General features: G+C 42.8%; 1 protein-coding gene across 1 annotated transcript in view; it reads left to right on the top strand.

The window, feature by feature from the left end:
* The window catches only part of HECW1 (HECT, C2 and WW domain containing E3 ubiquitin protein ligase 1), a 218,670-nt gene that overhangs the window by 51,179 nt on the left and 143,691 nt on the right, over window positions 1–23,800 (top strand). The window contains exon 4 of the mRNA XM_069461989.1: window positions 20,948–21,023. Within this exon, the coding sequence (XP_069318090.1) occupies window positions 20,948–21,023 (76 nt within the window). The remainder of the gene's footprint in view (window positions 1–20,947; window positions 21,024–23,800) is intronic.

Here is a 23,800-nt window from a genome sequence, read left to right as displayed (position 1 = left end):
CTACAATCAGATAGCAAAACTTCAAAAGTCTGATGGTGCCCAGGGATGATGAGGGTGTGAAAGAAGCATGTGCACACTATTGCGTCCATTTTTCTCAAAGCAGTTTGGCAAGATTTATCAAATTTATCAAAACTTCTCTTAGGCACGTTTGCAAAAGATATTTGAGATATATAGACAAGAGTATTCATCGGCTGCTTTGCAGGAATAGCAGCGACAGGGAAGACCAAAGTGTCCACAGGGGGGAGACTGGATGATGCAGCCTCAGGGCAGAGTGGGGGGATCTGATCGTGATTATGTTTTATGAAGGGGAAAAGCAAGGCAGAGAATCGTGCTTTTAACATTACCCCTTTTGCATAATTTTTTAATTAATGGTTACAAAGATAAAAATTAACTTATTTGCAGGAAAGCATAACAAGAAATGCATAATAGTGGCTCCTTTGAGGATTGTGCGGAGGGCAGGTGCACGGCCTCGTGGGAAGGATTTCACTTATTTTGTACCTGTTTTTAAAACCTGTATATTTTCTAACAATGGGTTATTTTCCTTTTCCTTAGCCTGTTTATGTTTTCTAACAATAGATTTCTTTTTTAAAAATCAACAGGAGTTATCAAAATAGTGGGATTGTGGCGTTTTTACGTTTTCTTTGTTGTTTTACTATTTTAGCATCAACAATGGTTTTTGCAAGGAACAAAGCCAATTACATTTTTTTTTTTAAATGTTCCCTTTCCTCTCTTCTCACGACTGGTCTGGCTACATCGTTCTAGATGCTTCAGTAACGTGTACTGTCACAGCTTAACCGATGACACGGAAGGAAAGCAGGTCTCCCGGCACATGTCAGAGGCTAAAACCAATTGCCAAAGCCCCTCCCTTCCGGAGCCAGGATCGGCTGTCAAGTGATCAGATGCCCGTTTTGTCTACCCATCCACCCCCACGTCCATTCCCATGGGAATGATAAACAGGAAAAAAGACAAAAGAAATGGGATCAATACTGAAACCCATGATTTAACTTAAACCATAGATGAAGAAAGTGCTCAGGCCAGAAATTGAGAGGGATTCCCCGGGATTACAATATCATCAGGAAGCCCCAAGCTTGGAGTGGGAAGAGCCAGGGACAAAGCAGGTTGGGGGCACCGGGGGCACTCGTGGGCCTCACACCCACACACAGTGGACGAGCTCTGTGCCGCTACTCATGCACCTTGGTGTCACTCGGCCTTTCTTCCTTTCTTCCTCCCCTTTCTTTTTTAAGCTTATTTTTTCTTTGCTTGTACATAAAAATACAAATTTGAGTAAAGTGTTCTTTTTAACAGCTGGTGTATCACTTTTTTAATTTTTTTTTTTGTAGTAAAATATACATAACAAAATTCACCATCATAACCATTTTTAAGCTTCTAGCTCAGTGCATTCAGCACATACACATCGTTGTGCACCTGTCACCACCCTCCATCTCCAGAACTTTTTCATCCTCCCAAACTGAAACTCTGTACCCATTAAACATAACTCCCCATTTCCCTCTCCCCCAGCTCCTGGCAACCACCATTCTACTTTCTGTCTCTATGAATTTGACTACTCTAGGTACCTCATGTAAGTGGAATCACACAGTATTTGTCCTTTGGCGACTGGCTTATTTTACTTAGCTTAATGTCTTCAAGGTTCACGCATGTTGTAGCATGTGCCTGCACTTCTTCCCTTCTTGAGGTTGAATACTATTCCATAGTATGTATATGCCACGATTTGTTTATCCGTTCCTCTGATGGTGGATACATGAGTTGCTTTGTGTGAATACCAAGTGGGGTCTCTTAGAGGAGACCCCACTGGTAATTTGGGCAGAAAAATTATTTGTTGTTGCATTCTTTGCATTGAATGATGTTATCATCACTCATTATATTTAAAAAGTATTCTGTGGTTCAAATAAGGAGAAACATTAAAAAAATTCATAGAGGTTGGCTCCTTTTGAAATAAAGTCAATGCAATAAACTGGAGGAAATTCTAGAAAATTCCACATTGTTTGCAAGATGATTCAAAAGAACATTGTCTCTTTGAAACGTCTTAAGAGAGTGATGAATGACAAGAAGGACGGTGAGGAGATAATGGGGCCCTTTTCACCTTTCACCAGCTGTCACGGGTGCATGACTTAGAGACTAGGAAAAGGAAGTATTGAATTAGAAGACAAACTAAAAAAAATTCATCTCAAACCCAGTGAAAAAAGGAGATGAAAATGGAGAGAGAATTTTTATAAACCCAGAGATCCAATCTATGAGCAATAGATGTTTCCAAAAAAGAGAAACATAATAACCAATGTAATAAAAGATGAAAAGGTTTTCTGATCCTAAAAATACACTTTAGGATTAAAATGGAAAGTCTTCATCATATTTCAGATATGATGAAGCTGGTCTTTATATAATAAAATACATACATATGTATGTTTATGGTAGAAAATTAAGTAAACACATATATAAGAAGAAATAATAATAATCCCATACACAGCAAGCCTCTGGAACTACTCAGTCAGGGATTTCTGAAGGAAGAATTTTCAAAGTGAAGAATTCTACAAACAAGCAGGAGAAACTGTCAGGATACCTGGAAAATAACAAAGGCCAAGAAACTTTGACCATTCTCTCCACAGCACTCAGGTTGCTTGGTCTGATGACTGTTTAAAGGAAAAAAAATTTGTTCTCTGCTGTACCAGTTGTCTTTGATGTGTGACTGTACAGAATACAGAAATTCTCAAGCATATAAAAATATAGAAACTACCCACATGTCAAAGATACAATTTCAGGCTTCAGAAAATTGTGGATGGAAGAAACTGGTAGTGGTAAGAAAACTAGTTAGCTTTAAAGAGATAAGGGAAATATCGCAAGCATGCATTATTATTTTATTATTTGAATATATATTGTATGATTTAGTGCACCAATCAGCTAAACAAAAAAAAAAATACTTCAATAATCAAAGAAATATTCTTAAAGACTGGGAAGAAAAAAAACTCTTTAAAAATCAAGACTTGCCATGGTAAAGATGACTTAATTAAACCAATGAGGCGGTAGCACTACTTGTTGAGGCTCGTATATATAATGATATGTATACACACAACTTTATTTTATTTTTATTTACATAGTTTGATCATTGCCACACAATCCAATAAACCAAATATGTACTCATCCGTTACAACACTTAACCATGAAACACTACAGGTTTCTAAAATTAAAATCAGGACCAAAATAAGTATATAGGAATAAAATATATGGGACGTCACCATTTCTCACACTTAGAAAGTGAATGGGTAGTATATGCTCCTTGGAAATGCACACAGACAAAAAGAAAAACATCACCCATAATCTCACCACCCAAGGAGCTTCCAGAACTCACAAAAATGAAGGGTTTTCCATTATCTCTGGCCCCCGAGCCAGCATTTGGAATCAGTGTAGCAAGTCTCCCTGGGAGGGGGGGGACCAGCCAGCATCTGGGCCATGTGGACTCTGAGGGGAAGAAAAATTCCTTCAGAGAAAAGTCTTGAAAGTAAATTCTTACTTCCTAAGGATCTCGCAGAGCTGTCATGAGTAAATGCCGTCTGGCCTGTCAGCAGGGAGAACGAATGCAGGATATGACGAATTCTGGGAGGTCGGGGATACCTGGGACTGGGCTCCTCCCACCCCCGCAGAAAAATAACCCTGGCCCCAGGTGTTGAGATGCAGGCCCAACTCCCCACTCCCACGGCCACCCTTCCCTCAGGCCAACTGCATTCTCAAACCTCACTAACTGTTCCGAAGGTGCTTTTTACCTTTTGGCTCTTTGAGGAAAGTGAAGTTCAGGTTGATGAATAAGTAAACTCACTCTGATCTATTTCTTTACTCCAAAATGCACAGCAAGACTAACCTAAGGAGCGAAGCTCTCAAAATGCGCTTACTCAAGAGTTCAAGCTGTTCACTCTGCAACCTCACCCTGCCCCCTCACAATAATTAATCTCAGGTCCTGGTAGATCATTAGATCTTCCTTCCACCATCTGAACTGGGTGAAGCTGTCCCCGGATTTAAGGTCCTGTAGCTGACCAGAGAGACAGGACCAGCGCTTTGAGGTCAGGGGTCTTCTCCAGTGTTGTCTTGTGAAAGAATCCAAAATATTAGTATCAAATCCCTGCATTTTAATGCACAGAGATAACAGTTTTTCTTCTTTTGAATGTTTCCTATGTTACTTTTAGCAAAGGTGGCAGAAGCCCTTAAATTAATCAAGTTCCCGGGTGCGATGCCAGGGTATAAAGGCCCTTATCTGAGCTCACTGCCAAAGGGAAGCCAGGCTCAGCAAGCGGCCCTTGGATCAAAGGGAAGGCTGATCCTCGGGATTCTCTTATCCCTCCCCTGGGGCTATGGATAATTTCCTGGCCTTGCGCTCTTGACCACAGCTGTCTTTTATGAAACATGGCTGCTCTGTCAGGACCCAGAGAGGACTGCATTTCCGACCAGGTTAGTAAACCCCTAGCATTAACACTCAGTTTACGGGTACAACTATGGGTACATAGTTACACATACAAATTTACACACTTGCACATAGTCGCTAATTTTTAGTCACTGTTTTAAAGAGTTTTGAGTTTAATCAGAGCCTATTTAATTTTATTGGTGAAGTATACAATATGTATATATGTGTGTTACACTTTCAGATTTTTAAGAAAATTTTCCTTGCTTAAAACTGTCAACATTAATCTAAGTTTTTAAAAACAGTTACTTGGAATCACTTTTTTTTCTTTCAAGACCTTTCATTTCTAGAAATTTCTAAGTCTCTTTAGTTTGTTTTTTATTAAGGACTTAAGAGCCCATACGAGGTGATCTTGCTTTCCTGTGTGCACAGTGACGACCAGGTTGTGGGGGGAGACTTATTGGGAGTATGTTTATTCAAGAGTGGGAGCCTCTAACTTATCAAAGAACAACTTACCGCCTGGAACAGCCACATGGCTTATTGGACGAGCTCTCTCAGATAACCTGCCTTAGGAAGATTCTGTGTTGTTCCCTCGGACACCCCAACCAGGCATTGTTGAAATCCTTTACATTTCGAACAGGGAAGAAAATATGGACAACCTACACTTGGTTGTAGGACGTGGGGGTAGGTACTGCTTACGCTGCCTGCGTGTGAGTGAGCGCCCTCGCCCGCACCGGCACCTGGTTGTACTCACAGGCGTGGGAAGTTAAGAACACACGGAAGTCAAGCAAAAGTGGATTCAAATCCCTGCTCTCCAGCTGTTCGAAGAGAGTAAAGGCACCCTTTCGGGTTAGTAGGACACCCAACCCAACAGTTATGTAGGTAATTTTTGCTTTAATCTTCATTACATTTAGTTCATACTCTTAAAATCCTTTCTGGAATAACACAGGGAAAGAATGGAATAAAAAAAAATGGATTCTTCCATTTGTCACAATTATTCTTCTTAGGTTGTGCAAAGTAAAGTTGGACTAATGCTTTCCTCATTTATTGCCAAATATTATTCCCAAACTATAGCCAGGAATGCCAAAAACCTGAAACGGGCTGTTACAGCTCCTGGCCGTCGGGGTTGTTCATGTAGAGTCAGGGCCCAGAAGTGGGAGCTGTGGGTGCTGAGTCCTGCCCTCTGTGAGTCTGATCCCACATGAGCACAGACAAAAATCAATGACCACAGTTCTTATTATCCAGAATTGCTGGGTAATACGGTGCTTAAAGAGGATTCTGTTGTGTGCTTTTATATTCATGTAAAATAGATGACCATCCCACACCCTGGCTCCTGGTTCCCACTGCCACCCTACCTCTGCCACCCACTCCTGAGGGTCTCCTCTAGGTCTCCACGACGCCAGTAGCCTCACCACTTCCAAACTCAGCTCGGGTACCCGGCTCTCGGGCCACCATCTCCCGCCTTTGCAGCCCACCTCCTGCCTCCAGTCTGCTGATCCAAACTGCGTGATCTCTCTGGTGTCTTCGCTCCCTCCTAGCTACGGTTCCGTCGTATGTCACTGCAATCCATTGCGGGTTCCTGTAATCCTCTCGCACGCTCACCTGGCAAAGCCCCACCCCGATTAAACCCAATTCTCCGCCTGCTCGTTACTTGCTTCCAGGCAGCAGAAGGGTCTTTCTTTAATCTTCTGACCACAAACCTCAGGTGCCCTTTAGAACTGGCTGCCTAACCTGTCCCTCATCGAGAGGAGGCTGCTTCACCCTGTCTTCTTTTTCTTCAAACCTACACACCTGCCCATCTCTGCCGTCACTTGGGGACCTGCCTTCTTTCACTGGGAAAGCAGAGGCGGGCAGAACACACCCAGCTTGCCTTCCAGCCCCCACGTGTGCCTGCCCGCCGGGGACTCGCCTGCTATGTCCCCTGCCGTGACAGCTGTCTCAGGCCAGCCTCCGCATTCGCGCGCAGGGTCCTGTCCCATCTCGCTTCTGAAAAACCTTGATCCTGAAATTAGCTCCTCTTGCTCGTTCACAGCCAGCTCTCCTCTGCACTCGATCCTTCCCATCGCATCGGGTCACACCCCTGCCCGACACTCCCCAGGGGCTCTTATGACCCGCCGCTTCCTCCTCCCTTCCCGCTGTATTCCGGCCGCGACAGCCCTCTGTGACCCCCGAACGCAGCAAGCTGGTTCTTCCCTCAGCTACGTCGCACTTCACGTTGCTCTCCAAATGTTTAAATGATTCCTCCCTCCCTCCATTTAGGGTTTTTTCTTAAATGCCACCTCCTCATAACCGCTCCATCCAAAATATTCTCTGCGCACCTCCAGTCACCATTTTCCTTCACGGTGCCCATGTTGTCCTTGGCTGTGTCTGCTGCCCCTGCTAAAGCGCAGGCTCCGGGGCAGGGATGGGCCTGACTGTCCTGCCCGGGGAGGGTCCCCAGCACCCACGAGAGCAGTGTCCGGCACGTGGTGGACGTTCCCTAACACATTTGTGTCCGGTGGCCATGGGTTCAAGCCCTGGCTCGGCCACTTCGTAACTTGGTGGCCTTGGGCAAGTGATGTAACTTCTGTGAGCCTCAATTTCTGAATCTATAGCGATACAGATAGGTGATAAAAGTACGGCCCTCTCCACAGGACCGTGGAAAGGTTGCCTGAGGATGAGATGAAATAATGCTGTGATGCTGGCAGCACTTGCCCACGGTGCAGTAAAGACACAGCAAAAGTCAATCAGTATTAGAGTTTTGTGAGCTGATTGCTGTAAGGTTTTAAGACCAGAGTCAACGGGAGGAGCGGCACAGCTGAAAGTCAAAGCACCCTCCCGGGTTTCGGCACCAAATGTAAGGTTTTTTGGAGTGGCTGGCGCCAGAGAAAGAAAGACGAGTAGAGTTGAAAGGGATAAGTAAAGAGGCTTTATTGGGGCGCTCCCTGGTGGGGGTAACAAGTCCCAAGAGAGGGACCCGGGCGAGCTTCAGGGGACCCACGGAGTGGGACCAGAGAAGTCACCCGGCTCAGAAGTCTGAGTGGGTTTATATAGGTTTTTAGGGCTGGCGGATGGGAGTTTCTCTGGAGGGAAGGTTTTGGCGGGAAAAGTGAGGAATTTCTTTGTTTCAGCTTTAGGGCAGGTATCGAGGAATAGGAGGGGCTTCTTCTTTTTCCATTAGGGAGGGGAGGGGTGCCCGCCACCAGCCTTATAATTCCATGGTTTCTCTGTGGGACTACTTAAGCTCTCTGGCTGCAAAACTCATGGATTTCAATATCATAGAGAAGATAATGCATACTTGGACAATATTCAGAAAGTTTGAAAGTTCAAAAAGTAATGAGTTACTTCGTATATGCAAGAGCTTACTCCCTACATTCAAGATGTTTTCTTTAAGGGAACTCACTGACCCTAGGATAGTCCCTGTGAAATGGGTAGGTAGATGGGTGGGTGGGAGGATGAGAAGTAGTTCAAAATGACTGAAGTGTGGGTTGCATTTTAGCAAATATTTCTAAGAAAATACAGTTAAGCCTTGAACAACACAGGGCTTAGGGGCACCAACCCCACCCCCAGTCAAAAATCCACATATGACTTTTGACTCCCAAGAAACTTAACTAATAACCTACTGTTGCCTGGAAGCCTTACCAATAACATAAACAGTCAACTAACACATATTTTCTATGTTGTGTGTTTCATATACTATATTCTTACAATAAAATAGGCTAGAGAAAAGAAAATAATAAGGAAGAGAAACTATATTTACTATTCAATAAGTGAAAGTGGATCATCATAAAGGTCTTCATCATCTTCACGTTAAGTAGTCTGAGGAGGAGGAGGAGGAGAAAGAAAAAAAGGGGTGGGGTCTTGCTGTCTCAGGGGTGGCACTTCATCTGCAAGTTTTTTTCAAATTGTCCCAAATCTCCAAAACATTTTCCAATATATTTACTGAAAAAAATTCACGTATAACTGGACCCACATAGTTCAAACCCAGGTTGTTCAAGCATTACCTGTAATTTGATCAGAGAGCACAAGTGAGTCTTGTTAGTTAAAACTCACAACTAATGGTCATAGACACAGTGAGCATTGTAGAGGGGAAGGGCAAGCCTCTAAACCTCGCTTGGGTGAGGCAAAGACATAAAATGTAACCAGAAGATATTTGCACTTCAGTGTTTATTGCAGCATTATTCACAATGGCTAAAATGTGGAATCAGCTTAAGTGTACACAATGGAATTTTATTTAGCCATGAAAAAGAAGGAAATTTTGTCATTTGCAGAAACATGGATGGATCTGGAGGACATTATTTTAAGTGAAATAAACCAGGCACAGAAAGACAAATATTGCATTTTCACACTCATATATGGGACCTAAAAAAAAATTGATCTCAAGGAGGTAGTGAATAGAATGGTGGCTACTAGAGATTGGTAAGGGTGGTGGGAAGGGGTAATTCTGTTACATAGAAGGAAAAAGTTCTAGTGTTCAATAGTGCAATAGGGCAACCATAGTTAATAATAATTTATTATATTTCAGAATAGCTAGAAGTTTTCAAATGTTCCCAACATAAAACAATAATAAATGTTTCAGGTGAATCATGTCCCAATTACCCTGATTTGATCATTATATATTATATGCTTGTATCAAAATGTAACATGTACTCCATGAATATGTACAATTATTATATATCAATAAAAAATTTAAAAAATAAATAAAATAATATTTTAGAAATCTATCTTTTACTAAAAAAATAAAAAATAAATAAATATCTTGTCTTCGAAAACCAAACGTAGGCAACGCAAGAGTGGGCCTGAGCCTTCCATATGGCCACTGAAGATGCAGAAGGCAGGAGGTGTGAGGTTCTTAGACTCTGACCAGTTTTTAATAAGAGAATTAGAACTTTCCTGCACAGGTGAGAGACGGGGAAGCACCAACTCTTCACATGATGCAGCAGCCCCTGGGCAGCAGGAGGCCCCTGCAGACACGTCAGTAGGGAACACGGCAGCTGCTGCAGGGAGACAGGGGTCGTGTGCCTGGGCCAATAGCAAGCCTGTCCTTGGACCTGAGTCAGCTCTTCCTAGTTTCTCTCAGGAGGCCAGCATCCCTGTGGCATGTCATGGAACAAAAGATGCTGCATTAGCAAGAAAAACACCTTTCTCTGAAACTTACATAGGTTTTTACATGGGAATACAACTTAGAAATTTTAAAGCGAGTCAGTGAGGGGGAAAAGGGATTTTCTGTAAAAACAAAATCATTTTATAGGCATCTTTTCATTTAGTGAGGAGCAGATATCATATTTTCACCATTACACTCAAGTGAATGAACCACATACCTCCTTCTTTGCATTATCCCTCAGAGTCGATCATCTGTCTGGTGAGAGGGAAGCGCTGGCGGGAAAGAGCTCTCTGCAAAACACAGCGCTTTTCTTTCACTAAACAGACTGTTGCGGAGAGAAAAACTCCTTTAATTTTACGTTTTAAAACAGCTATTAATTGACTGCAAAGCCTTTGTTTAGGTAAACTAAGTCATAGGAAGTATGTTGGTTGCTGTTCCATCTCTGCAAAGAGCTCATTCTCGTCACTCCTGCATCCTTAACTGGACCCGCTGGTAAAGGACAAGACCCAGGTCTGGAAGGACAATAATTTTGAGGAATTTCATAATTTGTAAGAAGATTCTGAATTCAAGAAAAGGGATTTGGCCAAAGGGGCTTCTCTTTCCCTCAACTCCACCTCCCGGGCGGCCACCAAGTTCCGCCACTGACCGCTGAGCGGCACTTGGCCCTCCTGTCCCCGCCTCCTTCCTCGTGCGCGCTGACCGCTAGGGCTCTCGCCATCGCTCATCTAGGCTGTGCAGCTGTCTCCGAATCAGTCTCCTGCCACTGTCTTGTAACTTCTAACTTCGTGATCCTCATCCTTGAGTGCACACTGGATTCCCCTGGGAGCTTTAAAAGGGGCAGATGCCCAGGTACCCCCTCCCCCAGGGACTGACTCATGTGGCCTCTGTCCCGTGGCAGAGCAATCATGCAAATCGAAGCATTACACTCCTCTCTCCAAATCACCTCCAATCATTTACAATGAGTATTACCATATGCCTTTTTAAAGTAATTTTTATGATTTAAATAAAAACATTATTTACCAAAACCTCCCAAAAAAACTAAACCCAACCATCAATGGTTCTCTCTTGCCTAGAGGGTAAAGTTCAAATTCCTAAACATATACTATAATAAAAACAAATACAGTAAAAATAAAAGATAAATAAACTAAAATGTCCCAGGCATGGCAGAGCAAGCTTCTATTTCCTGTCCCCTACGCAGCCTCACTGCACACTCCAGCCCAGGATTTGGCGGGGCTGTGGCTCCCAGACACCGGGGATGGGTCTGCACTTCTCTGCTCTTTCTGCGGTGGTTCCCTGGGCCTGCAGCCTCCCTCCTCCACTTCCTCACCTGGCTCGTTCCTCTCATCCAGATATCCAGTTCAGGAATCTTCTCCCTCTAGAAGGCTTCTACGATCACTGCCAACTTCTGCCAGCCCCACACTTCCCCTCCGTGGTGGTTAATGTTACTTGTCAACGTGACTGGGCCAAGGGATGCCCTGACAGCAGGTAAAACACTATGTCTGGGTGTGTCTGTGAGGGCGTCTCTGGAAGAGATTAGCATTTGAATCTGTAGACTGAGTAAAGGTCACCCCAACATTGAAGGTGGCATCATGCAGTCGTTGAGGGCCTGAAGAGAAAAGAAAGGAAGGATGAATGTGCTCTGCCTGCTTGAGCTGGGACATCTATCTTCTCAGACCTTCAGACCAGGACTGGGACTTACCCTGTGGGCTCCTCTAGTTCTTGGGCCTTCAGGCTTGGACTGGAACTACACCACCAGCCTTTCTGGGCCTCCAGGTTTAAGACGGCAGATCTTGGGACTTCTCAGCCTCCATAATTGTATGAGCCAATTCCCAAAATAAATCTCTTTCTGTATGTCTATATATATCCTACGGGTTCTGTTTCTCTGGAGAACCCTGGGCTGATACATCCCCCCCCCCTCCCGCTGGTCCCCTCCACCCCCTGGGCTGAGCTGACTCTCCTCCCCACTGGATTTCCACAGCCTCCGAGCAAACCTCGGCCATACCTGCCACTGCTCGGACTGAAGCAATCAGGTGCCCTGTCGGTAAAGATCAGTTCCTTAAGGGAAGATGCCGCATTCCCCATGGCATTCCCAGGGCCTCGGTAGAGATGGCAGTGGGTGAGCTCCCTCTGTGACACTCAGAGCAGCCCCGGCCCCCACCTCTCTAACTGCTCTTCTCCATGTGCTTTTGTGGCACCGTCCCTCAACTTCTCTCCCCAGGCTTTTGGGATATATTTGGGCGTGGTTTGACTTTAGCAAAAGAATAATCTGTTGGTGCATGAGTCCACAGTGTGGTTACAATATGGGATATGGGGACATACAAGGATTCTCACTTAAGGGGGGTTTACCTTCAAGGAGGCTAGAGGGGTAAGTTTTATGTATATAAAAATACACCATAAATTATTCTATAAACTATGATGTGTGTTATACACAGACACATTTTCAAAAAGTTGGGAAACAAGATAAAATTATTTTAAGACAATTAGCTACATTTCCAAATAATGTGGTTAATGTATTTTTCTTTACCATCAAAATACCTTTCCAGGTGTTTTAAATTTAAAGCAATGGGCCCAGTTGTTAATCAGGAGCTTCCAATTTTCTGCCTCTACAAAGTGTCCTAAAAGTCTGGAAATGCAAAGGAAATTGTGTGTGTGTTCCTTGTGTGCTCCAAAAAGTATTTCAGGCTACTCACGGAATACAGGAGCATGTACTTTTAGCCAATAAAGAGTGGGGCTCCAGGATTTGGTGAAGGCCCTCTGACCACTGGGGGCACACGCAGCCTGGGGCTGGTGAGGAAGAGGGTCCGATCTCTGTGTTCATGTAGCCTTTGCTAACAGATGAGCAAGGCCATTTGTACAGCACATGGTTTCCAGGGGATGAAAATTGGACACAGTTGCTCAGGAGAAATACAAATGTCGTTGGTTCTACAGTCAGGCAGATATTTCCACCAAGGAAAAAGAATATGTTGAAAATGAGCTCTTGGTCATAAAGGAAATCAGTTAAAGAAGGTGGTATTCTTTCCTATTGTTGTCTAACACTGCAGTCCCCAACCTCCAGGCTGCAGACTGGTACCAGTCCGTGGCCTGTTAGGAACCGGGCAACACAACAGGAGGTGAGCAGCAGGCAAGCGGGCGAAGCCTCGTCTGTATTTACAGCCACTCCCCATCACTCACACCACCCTATAAGCTCCACCTCCTGTCAGATCAACGGAGGCATTAGATTCTCATAGGAGCACGAACCCTGCTGTAAACTGCGCATGTGAGGGATCTAGGTTGTGTGCTCCTTATGAGAACCTAATGCCTGGTGATCTGAGGTGGAGCTGAGGTAGTGATGCTAGCTCTGGGGAGCAGCTGCAAATATAATTATCATTAGCAGAGAGGTTTGACTGCACAATAAATGCAATGCCCTTCAATCATCCCTCACTCCCCCGGTCCATGGAAAAAACTGTCTTCCATGAAACCAGTCCCTGTGCCAAGACCACTGGTCTGACAAATTTCACAAAGTTATCTGATAGTTCTGTAGGTGAGCACAGCATGGCTGGATTCTCTGCTCAGTCTATCGCCAGGTAAATACTTGATAATCAGTGTGTCAGCCAGGCTGACCTCTCATCTGGAAGTTCTAGGGAAAGCCTGCTTTTAAGCCCATTCTTGTTGTTGGCAGAATTCAGTTCCTGGGGTTGTAGGGCTCAAGTACCCATTTCCTTGGTGGCTCAGCCAGGGGCCACTCTCGGGTCCTAGGGGATGCCCAAATTCCTCACCACACAGTCCCCTCCAACTTCAAGCCCACAATGGTGCGTGGAAACTCTCTCTCCAGATTTAAAGGCTTATATGAATAGGTCAGGCCCACCCATACAATCTCCCTTTCTTAAAGTCAACTGTGACACATAATATAACCCAATCACAGGAGTAATTCACAGTCCCCGGGATTTTCAAAGCACATACACCACAGGGGCAGGAAGTTTTGGGGCCATCTTAGGATTCTGCCTGCCACAAGAGCTCAGAAAGGTCCCCTCAGGGAAGAGAGGCACCAGGCCATGCCAGCCCAGCCCAGAGTTCCTAACTGCCACATGACTCCCAGGGATGTGCGTCCGCCCTGAGGCAGCAGTGCTGCCACGGCTCAAACAGCTTCCCCCTGGGGCTCTCTACTCCCTGTATGTTTCTCCTACCTTCAAATGAAACCCTTCCAGAAGTTCCTCCCACCCCCACATTCCCACCTGCTTCAGCCCTGTTACCCCTAATCTCGAGCTGGGCTCCCTCATCCCAGGTCCACGGGCTCTCAAATCAGCTCCCAGATGAGGGAGGAATGCCCGCCAGCTCTCCCATCTGGGCCAACCGAAGGGTGCAGAAGCTAACATAAGCTCACTGTACTGTTGCTTTTATTTTTTATTTCACATAGGGGCAGGTTTTGTTTACAAAATAATTAAAATAGCAGCTTGACATGAATTCCCTGGAACATTGGGGATAGAAAAATATATTAACTCAATCCAGTTGAGTGTGGCATGCCAGACAACGCATTTGTCTTCCTGAGGTATGTATTTGTAATAGCGTCTGAATGAGCAGAAACATCATCCAGCCATATGGAAGGTGCCGAGGCAGCTTCCAGAACTGCCTTTTAGTCACATCTTTTTCTCACAGCAACTTTTTCTTGCAATGAAGCCATCAGCCCCCATTCTCGACCCTGTTCTCAACACCTCCCTTGGGTGGACGTCCAGTGGGTCAAGGTTGTGGGTACTGATTCATCATCAGTCTTCCTGTCCTACCTTTTTCTGAGTCTTGGAGGACTGAGGTCTTTCCCTGTGGTCTTTATTCATCAAAACTACTACAGTGTTGGTGTCTGTCTGTTTAAAGGACTCTCTGAGGTTCCTCAAGTTTGAAGGAGAAAGTGGATTTTAAATACTTTCACAAAGGAAACTTACCCTCTTGCTTCTGCCTACATATTTACCTCATTCCACAACCGACTAGAGCAACAGGACCATCTTTAGATCTTTTATAGACTTGAAGACATGCAGAAAGTATTAACAGCAGCAAGATATCTTAAGTAGGAAGCGTTTTTAAAAGGATACAAATGTACTATCCTGATAACTCATAGGTGTTAGACACAAATCAGTGTTTTTGTTGGTTTTGAGTATATGGGATATTTATAACTCTCCTAAGCTCCACCAAATGATCTAACGAATGGAAACAGATTTACCCTCTACACTGAATTCAGGGCTCTGGGCCCTGGTTAGTCTGGTGCTATAGTTATGTGACCTCAGGCAGAGCCCTTGATTGACCTGTTCAATTCCTCATCTGTAAAGTAAGGAATCAGATATTAGGCAATCTGCTAATATAATTCTTAACAATAAAACATCATCAGTTAAAAAACATAACAATATAAATAACAACATTGGCCTGACTTAGAGCATTTATTATGTGCCAGCCTTTGGCTAAGCGTTTTACAGCCATTTTGTCATCCTGTTCTTAAGAGAACTCAGTGAGGTAGGTTCTATTATGGTCTTCATTTGGTGGGAAAGAAAACTGAGCATTAGGGAAATTGATTGCCTTGCCCTAGACCACACAGCATGAGCAGGAGCTGGCAGAGAGAGGGAAGTGCTGGCTTCAGCCCTGCCATCTCCCAACACCATATTGTCACCTGCCTACCTGTGACCACCTCCATAAATGTCCCCTGAGCAGCCACCCACTTCATATCCAGGGAATTCAACATCAGTTCCTAAATTTTTAATCTCTTTGAAAGAAGGAATAAAACATTACTTGATTATTATGCTATATAAAATCTACTTTAAACCAATGGCCAACATCAAATTTTGGGGTTAAATGCCACAGCAAGGATTGCAAATTCAGAAGCTTCCAAGGAACCAGGTCAGGGTTACATACCATCAAATCTAAGGTGCCATGGATGTTAAGATCAGTCATCGATTTTCATATCACCAAACTAGAAAAAAGTTTCCAATTATAATTACAAGCAACATCAGTGATTAGGTACATCCTGATTTCAGAGATGTAAAATGTGAAGCAATGGGTGTCTTAGAATTTATGAAACACAGTTACAGGATGCCTGGGAAGGTGTGATGCTCTCTCTTGGTCTCTGCATGGAATATCTTTTTCCACCTCTTTACTTTTTGTCTATATATTTCTTTACAGGTGAGTTTCTTGTAAGCAGCACATAGTTCTATCATGGGTTTTTTTCCCTCCATTCTGCCAATCTATATCACTTAAGTGGAATATTTAACCCATTTATATTCACGGTTAATACTGATATGTGAGGCTTTATTCCTGTCCTACTGTTAATTGTTTTCTAGTTGTTTTATAAGTTCTTTGTTTCTTTCTTTTTCTCTTTTTGTCTTTGTGATTTGATGAAATGCTGTCATGTTGCCATTTGATCCCTTCTCTTCCTCCTTTATGTAACTGTTTTATAAAACCTGTGAGTTTTATATTTTCATGTGTTTTAGTGACGGTGAATATAGACCTTTCATTTCCATGTTTAAGACTTCTTTGGGCATTTCCTGTAAGGCCAGTCTAGTGGTGATGAATTCCCTCAGCATTTGCTTATCTGCAAAAGACTATTTATCCTTCCTTTATGAAGCTTATTCTGGCAGTATATAAAATTCTAGGCTGACAGTTTCTTTCTTTCAGCACTTTGAAAATGCCATCCCATTCTCTTCTGCATGTAAGGTTTCTGCTGAGAAGTCTGCTGTTAGTTTGATGAGATTTGCTTTATAGGTGACTAGACACTTTTCTCTTGCTAATTTTAAAATTCTTTCTTTTACGTTGACTTTCGGCATTCTGAATATATTAATAATATGCCATGGTGAAGTCCTTTTTGCAATGTATTTTCCTGGGGATTGCTGGGCCTCCTGTATCTGGATGTCTCACTCTCTTGCTATACTTAGGAAGTTTTTATCAATTGTTTCCTTAAATAGGTTTTCTAAACTTTTTGATCTCTCTTCCCCCTCAAGAATACTGATAATTCATAAGGTCAGTCACTTTATGCAGTCCCAGATGTGTCAAAGGCTTTATTCATTCTTTTTTATTCTTTTTTCCTTATGTTTGTCTTACTGGATTATTTCAAAGACCTCTCTTCAAGTTCTAAGATTTTTTTTCTTCTGCTTGGTCTAGTTTATTATTTAAGCTTTCAGATTTATTTTGTATTTCCTTCAGTGCATTTTTCACTTCCAGAATTTATGTTTAGTGTTTTTTTTTTTAAAGATATCTATCTCCTTGGTAAATTTCTCATTCATATCCTGAATTGATTTTCTGATATCTTTGTATTAGTTTGCAAATTTCTCTTGCATCTCATTTACCTTCTTTAAAATCAATATTTTGAATTCTTTATCTGACACTTGGAGGAATTTTTTTTATTGGATCTGTTGCTGGAAAATTGTTGGGGTCCTATGGTTGTGTCATATTTCCTTAGTTTTTCATGTTTCCTGTGTCTTTCCATTGATATCTGCACGTCTGGTGTAGCAATCAATTCTTCCCATTTTTTGAAATTGCTTTCATAGGGAAGAAATGTTTTCCCAAGGATGTGTATGTGTTGTTCATTGAGTAGAACATTTAAGTGAATCTTCTGATTTAAAAGGATATATTGAGAACTAATTTTTTAAAAACTCAAATACTCCACAGGTCAAAGAAAAAATAGCAATTTTAGACCATGGACCATATAGCCTGCAGCCTTATCTGTGCCCAGTGTGTGCCTTTGATGGGTTTGAATCAGGTGAGAATGATCAGCCCATAGAGAGTGGAATAACAACTCCTACTCACAGACCAAGGGACCAGTTGTTGATTGGGTAATAGTCCAGACAAGAAAGTAAGTGGACCTCACTGGGCATGGTGGCTCATGCCTGTAACTCTAGCACTTCGGGAGGCCAAGGCGGGAGGATGGCTTGAGGCCAGGAGTTTGAGACCAGCCTGAGCAAGGGCAAGACCCTGTCTCTACAAAAAATAGAAAAGTTAGGCAAGCATAGTGGCACATGCTTGTAGTCTCGGCCACTTGGAAGGCTGAGGCAGGAGAATTACTTGAGCTCAGGAGTTTGAGGTTTCAGTGAGCTGTAATGACACCACTGCACTCTAACCTTGGTGACAGAGTGAGACCCTGTCTCAAAAAAAAAAAAAAAAAAAAAACCCAAGCTTCCATCAGTGGGGATACAAAGAAATGGGCTATTTGTCCATGATAGAAGGTACAGGCCTGAGCACTTGGAACAGGGGCCACCATGGGCCAAGGTCACCAGAAGCTGATTCTTACACTCAAAACCAGGGTCAAGGCAGTTTTGAGGGTTGCTGAGGTTTAGTTAGGGACTTTACGACACCGATCTTTCCATTACCATTTAAGACACTTGAGACTGGTGCTTCTCAAAATGTTGTTCCCCAGCAGCAGTAGTATCACCTGGGAACTTGTTAGAAAAGCAGACTCGGGGCCCTCCCCAGACCTACAAAATCAGGCCTTCTAGGGGTGGTCGCAGCAATCTGTGTTTTATCAAGCCTGCAGGTGATTCTGAAGGACACTAACGTTGGAGAACTTCTGCTCTAGAGCAAACATGACCCAGTTATTTCTTAGGACTTGGCATAATCTATCGTGTTCCCACTTTTAGAACAATCTGCACTACACAAGAAACTATGTTAAAGAAGCATAGCTTTATAGCCTAAAAATCATCAGGGAAGATCCAGTGTTTGATTAATCCCAGCTAGCATGCTCATTCACACAGCACTTTTGTGCATTCTCATTACCTTCTTTTTAATAAGCCAAACGCTGAGCCTCTCAAACACAGCAGTCCTTTGCCTGACGAAGATTTACTCCTGGTGCTAAAATATGCAGTCTTATATGGTCAAAAGCAGTCATAGAAAAGAAAATCACTCCTAATTAATTAACACATTATTTCCAATTCACGCCATGAAAAATGTAGGAGAAATGTCTCATTTTTCCAACCCTTCTCTTTTTCCCCATAATGTTTAACAGAAGTGCCCTAAAATTGGGAAGCCCATGCCTTGCCTTCAAGGCCATAAAGAAAGCAGGAGTTGTGAAGACTCTGGAAGCTGGTTTGGTGATAGCAGCATCAAAAAGCAGAGAGGAGCAGGCAGAATATGAACAAAATATAAGCAAAAGAAAGACAACCAGCCAGGCTGGATCTTATGTCCAAAGGGGATTAATGAACTCTATGGGCTGTGTGTAGTGAGTTCTTCAACTCTTGTTTTATTTAAGTCTTTCAGACCAGACATTGATTCATCCCAGGTGAATTTTAAGATGTCATTGAATTGTTCTCAGTTCAGCTTTCACATTTGTAAATGGGAGGTGGAAGTAAATAATGCCTAATTTTTTAAACAGTTTAAAAAAAGTGTGTATAGAACAGGCTCTGTGCTTGACACATCATCGGCACTCATCTGTGTTACATGTTTTCTAGCCCCTTTGATGTGCCTTCTCCTGTCTTCTCTCTCAGGTGTCTCAGCGGTTGGGGAGATTCCCTTGGGATGCAGTTGACTCGGAGTTTTATGTTTCGTTTTTTTAGGCCCCTACAGATGGCTTTGCCCTTTCCATTTACAGGCCTTTCTGTAGGAGAACTTGAAATCAGCTGCCTTCCCACCTGGTAGTCACAGTATGAAGCTCTCATGAGGGAAACATGTTCAAAAGTGCTCTGTAAACATGTGTAAGATGTGTTTATTTGTTTACTATTTGCTTGTGTGAACATTGCAGAGATTCAGAGGTAGAAATGGAACTTGCACCTTGGGTTAGTTTTGTTACCGAAAACTCGGCACTTGTCCACGAGGCTGAATCAGAAGAATGAGAACAAATATTATCAGGAGGAGGAAAGAGATTACTTTGCCGGCAAAGGAGGAAGAATGGCAGACCTTCTCATCTCAAAATCCAAATTTCCTGAAGATACGCAGAAATACAGAGCTTTTAAAGGGAGGGCCTTTGGTTCTAGGCTATTGTGGTTAACTATTCTAATAACCCCATCTCTGCCAAAGACAAAGCCTGTGAACTCCTGGGATGGAGTTATCTCTTTCAACAAAGGACTTAACCTGCCTGAGGGATGCAGGCCAGGCTGTAGTTCCCAAAAAGAGTGCGGGAAGTTTTAAAGAGGCAGAAAATCTTTTTTTTTTTTCCTTCAGGCCCTTCCCTTTGTTACAGGCTCTCCAATGGGAAAAAGCTTGGGCCCAGCCAGCTCACCAATCCCAGCCTTGTCTCACTCTGGTTCTTTACTATGGAATGAAACTCTAAGGGACAGAAACCTGTCAAAGAGTTTGGCCATCTCTTATCCCATTCCATGTGTCACCTATGTTGGTTTGAGCAGCCAGTGTCCCTGAAACGTACTCACACTTGGGCGTCAGGGCAGACGTACCAAGATTTGCTGGCAAGCTGCAGCCAAGCTCACAGAGGTACCAGGGGCACCTGCTTCAACATGAGACAATGCAATAATTCCTTTGTACTCCCTGGGGCTGAGGCTGTGAGCCCTAGTGATGCCTGAGTCATTCTTCCTGGTCTCATATGAGGCAGGTTGATGGGAATATCCAATCACGACTCAGAGCATCAAAAATACCGAGAGAAGAAAGAAACTACAATCTACAAAGAGCCTTTGAACAAGGGATTATGGAGTTTTCCATTTTTCTCTTCCTCAGTACATAGTATCTTCTAAAAAGTGGACATTGTGTGGATTTGCTTTAACACTGAGATTTTAAATATTATTTTCTTCAATCATATAACACATGCAAAGGTAAACAGGAAGAGTTATTCTGCCTTCAAATAAATCCTCAAAATCATTTCATAATAAAACTCTCCTAAAAGAGAATGGAAGGCAGGACTCCAGCAGTTTGATTAACCCATTAACATATATTGAGCAATACTGAAAAATAAAATGTCTTGACAGCCTGGTTTACAAATACCTACTAGACTACAGGTAATCCATGTAACAATGGTGCTCTGAAATTTCCCAGGAAGGCAATCAATTAATTAAGAGAGACCTTGGAGTAGCTTCTTAATGCCATGTTCAAACTCCTACTTAATAAACAGTTTCCTGGAAATCCTTAAATTATAATAACAAGCAGAGATATAGCAGTTCAACACTACACTTTGCTAAATGGAAACACATTGTAATTACTACAGTAAACATCTACTGACCTATCATTCTATTGCCTTGGGCCCTGCTTTAATAAATAAATACCTTTTGCAAATTTGAGTGTAAAAAGGCATTGTTTGCATACATAGTTACAAAGCGCCTTTAATGTTCAACTAATTGTGTTTGTTGATTTCCAGTTTTCTGAAAAGCACCTCTCCCACCCACTAGCAGATCCTCTATTATTGGGAAAGCATTAGGTTGCTAGAAGCATCTTTTAATCAATCGTTGCCCAGTGAAATCACTGTCTTCCTTCCCTGTAGCTGGAGAAATAACTGTGATTAAGCATGTTTGTGTTGGAGTGTGAATACCCATTTCAATGCTTGTTTTGCTTGTCTCCCATTTTCCTTGTTCTTACAGATTTTTAAAAGCATTGGCTCTGATGAGGCTGTCCCAGGGCAAGGACGTCGGAGGCTGATCAGCTTTTCTCTCTCAGGTATGTTCTGGTCACCTAGAGGCCTTGTGGAGAGAATAAGAATTTCAACTAAGAGTGAGAAGACCTGCTTCAATTTGACTCTTAACTGCAAGTTACTCAATCTCTCCATGCCTCAGTTTCTCCATCTGTAAAGCAAACGTTCCAAAAATCTCAATTCCTCTTGACCTCATAAGGGTAATAGAGAATTTAGTAAGTCATAGATGCAAAAGCCCTTTGAGATGATGGGAAGAGAGGCTGCTACCCTACTTTTCCTGCAGAGCCACGTGGCAGCAAGTTAGAGTATATACAGGAAAGGCTGGGGAAGGTGGGGAGAGAAGCAGTTACCCAACCCTTTGTCAAAAGAAACCTTCACATGGAGCCCAACAGATTAAAAACTGAGCTGCTCAAAAAGCACATTCATGGAAAAGAAAATCAGTGGAATCCAATTACTGTCTGTTAATTGGAATCCAATTACTGTCTGTTAATTAACAGTATTTTAGTTTACCAGTTAAGAGTAAGTAAAAGTTTTTGTTTTCATGAATGTACCATGGTTCTGTAATATATTAACCACGGGGAAAATGGGGTCAAGGGTATGTGGAAAATCTTTGTACTATCCTTGAAATTCTTCTGTAAATCTAAAATTACTTCAAAATTAAAAGTCTAAAAGAAAAACTGAGCAGCTTTGGCTAAAGTGATATACAAAGCTCAGAGCTTGACACACTCAGTCCCACCCTAAGTGGTCTTTGGGAGAACGCAAAGGCGTGAAGCCTGAGGGCTCTGTTGAGCACGTGAGAACTGCTACCTTAGTCAAACCAGCAAATGCTGTCCGCCTCGAGTGCGAGTGCCGTGCCGGGATCAGAGCTCACAGGCGTGAAGTGCACAAGCCTCCCTGGGGGATGACAGTCAACTGGGGCTTTTCAAGCCTCAGTGAGCCCAGTGAAGCAAATGTGTATATAAGATCCATTGACAACTTTAGCATATGTCTATGTTGAAAGAAAAAAAGAAACGCAATGATTTGTATTACCAGGGCAAAAGCTAACAACTGCTGCTTTGCCCTTCTCATGTTCCTGGAGAAATAACATTTATTAGTACCAACTTCAACAACAGTAGAAACAGGAGTATTACACAACTACGTGTTCACTAACCAAAGCTCCAGTGAAGTCCCAAAGCCTAAGAGGAGTGCTAAGTTCAGGGTAGGCGGAACAGGACAGGGGAAGGGACAAAGTCTCTATTCCTTGGGCCCTGTTTTGCCTCTGCCATGTAGACACGCGCTCACAGACCTTCCAGAGGAAAGGAAACTTCCCCTGTTGCAGCCCAACCAGGTTCGTTGCCCACTGCTCAAGAGGAAGCCAATACACTGAGACAGCAGCGGTCACAGCAGAGAAAGAGTTTAATATCACAGGTGCCATGCAAGGAGATGGGTGGAAGTTCTCAAATCTGTCTCACCAAGAATTTGGGAGAAAGGGTTTTTAAAGATAGTCTGGTGGTTGAAGGGCCAGGGAATTGGGTCTGCTGATTGACTGGGGATGAACTCAAAGGGTTGGGAAACAGAAATTATCTTTTCAGTTGAGACCCCCTGGTCTCTAGGCTGTTGGGTCCGTTCTCACGCCTACCACGGGTCTGGTTGGCATCAGTGATTCATCCTAGAATTCAGAGTCTGAAAAATACTTCAAAGACCAGGCTTAGCCTTTATAGTAGCAATGGTATCTAGAGAAGCACAAGTCTTTGGGCTTTACAACAGCAATGTTATCTGTAGAAGTGGTGGGGAAGTCACACATCTTGCACCTGTCAGGAAGCAAACACACCACTAAGCAGTAACCAGTTACAGCAGGGAACAATGGCTGGTTAACTTCTGGCTATATCTATACTTTTATAAAAATCAGACTTTGATTACTATTTATACTTTATGGTTCTACATTATTCTAATATAGAGAATTTCACCCCCGCCCCAACTTGGCTCACAAAGCTACTTCCTAAGGTGATCGGGGTTGGTTCGTCTCCTATAGTCTCCCAGTAAATCATTTTTCTTATGCTTATTCTAAGACAACAATTCCCAGCAACAGAACGTGACCAGGGATGTAAAGTTAGCAGCTAAAGGAGCAAGCCTGGAATGGTCATGGAAGTATAATACTTAGTAGTTGGATGTGTATATGTGTATTTAATTCACTGTGTCTGTCTAGGGGGGAAAAAAAAAGTAAATACTGCTGAAAATATCAAAATAAGTTCCATGCTTCAAAGAAAGACAAGACAGAAAGATCAAGTCTATACCGAAGCAAAGCCCACAAAGTATCAAAAATTGACTCGGTGCTGGTCAGCTCTGAGTGTAAAAGCAGGGGCAGGGTTCCAACAGCGAGCAGCTGGACAACCGAACTAACTAAAGATGGACAAACCCTGGGACTACAAGACCTGTTCGTGGATAAATAATAGAAATTTGGACTTGAAGTATGCGCGGAGAAAAGATTCTACCCTATTAAAAAGTTGAAGAACATAACACTCAAGAGAAAAAGAAAATATCCTGTTGACAGATATCTACTAAAGAGAAATAAGGTGTTTGTCACTCATCTGCTTGTACCCTCAATAAAATACAGGAAAGTACAGGACATATTAAGAGATCTGAGATGAGAAATGATGATAAGGGAGTTCTTTAAGCTACCAAAAATAAAAACTTAGAAAGTCAAATCTATTTGTTTCCTATTCCTGCTGCAACAAATTATCACAAACGTAGTGGCTTAAAGCAATACAAATATACTCTTACTGATCTGGAGGTCAGAAGTCCATAACGAAACTTAAGGGACTAA

Source organism: Eulemur rufifrons, chromosome 29 (genome assembly GCF_041146395.1).
Source record: "Eulemur rufifrons isolate Redbay chromosome 29, OSU_ERuf_1, whole genome shotgun sequence".
NCBI lineage: Eukaryota > Metazoa > Chordata > Mammalia > Primates > Lemuridae > Eulemur > Eulemur rufifrons.
This window is presented reverse-complemented; position numbering and strand designations above follow the sequence as displayed.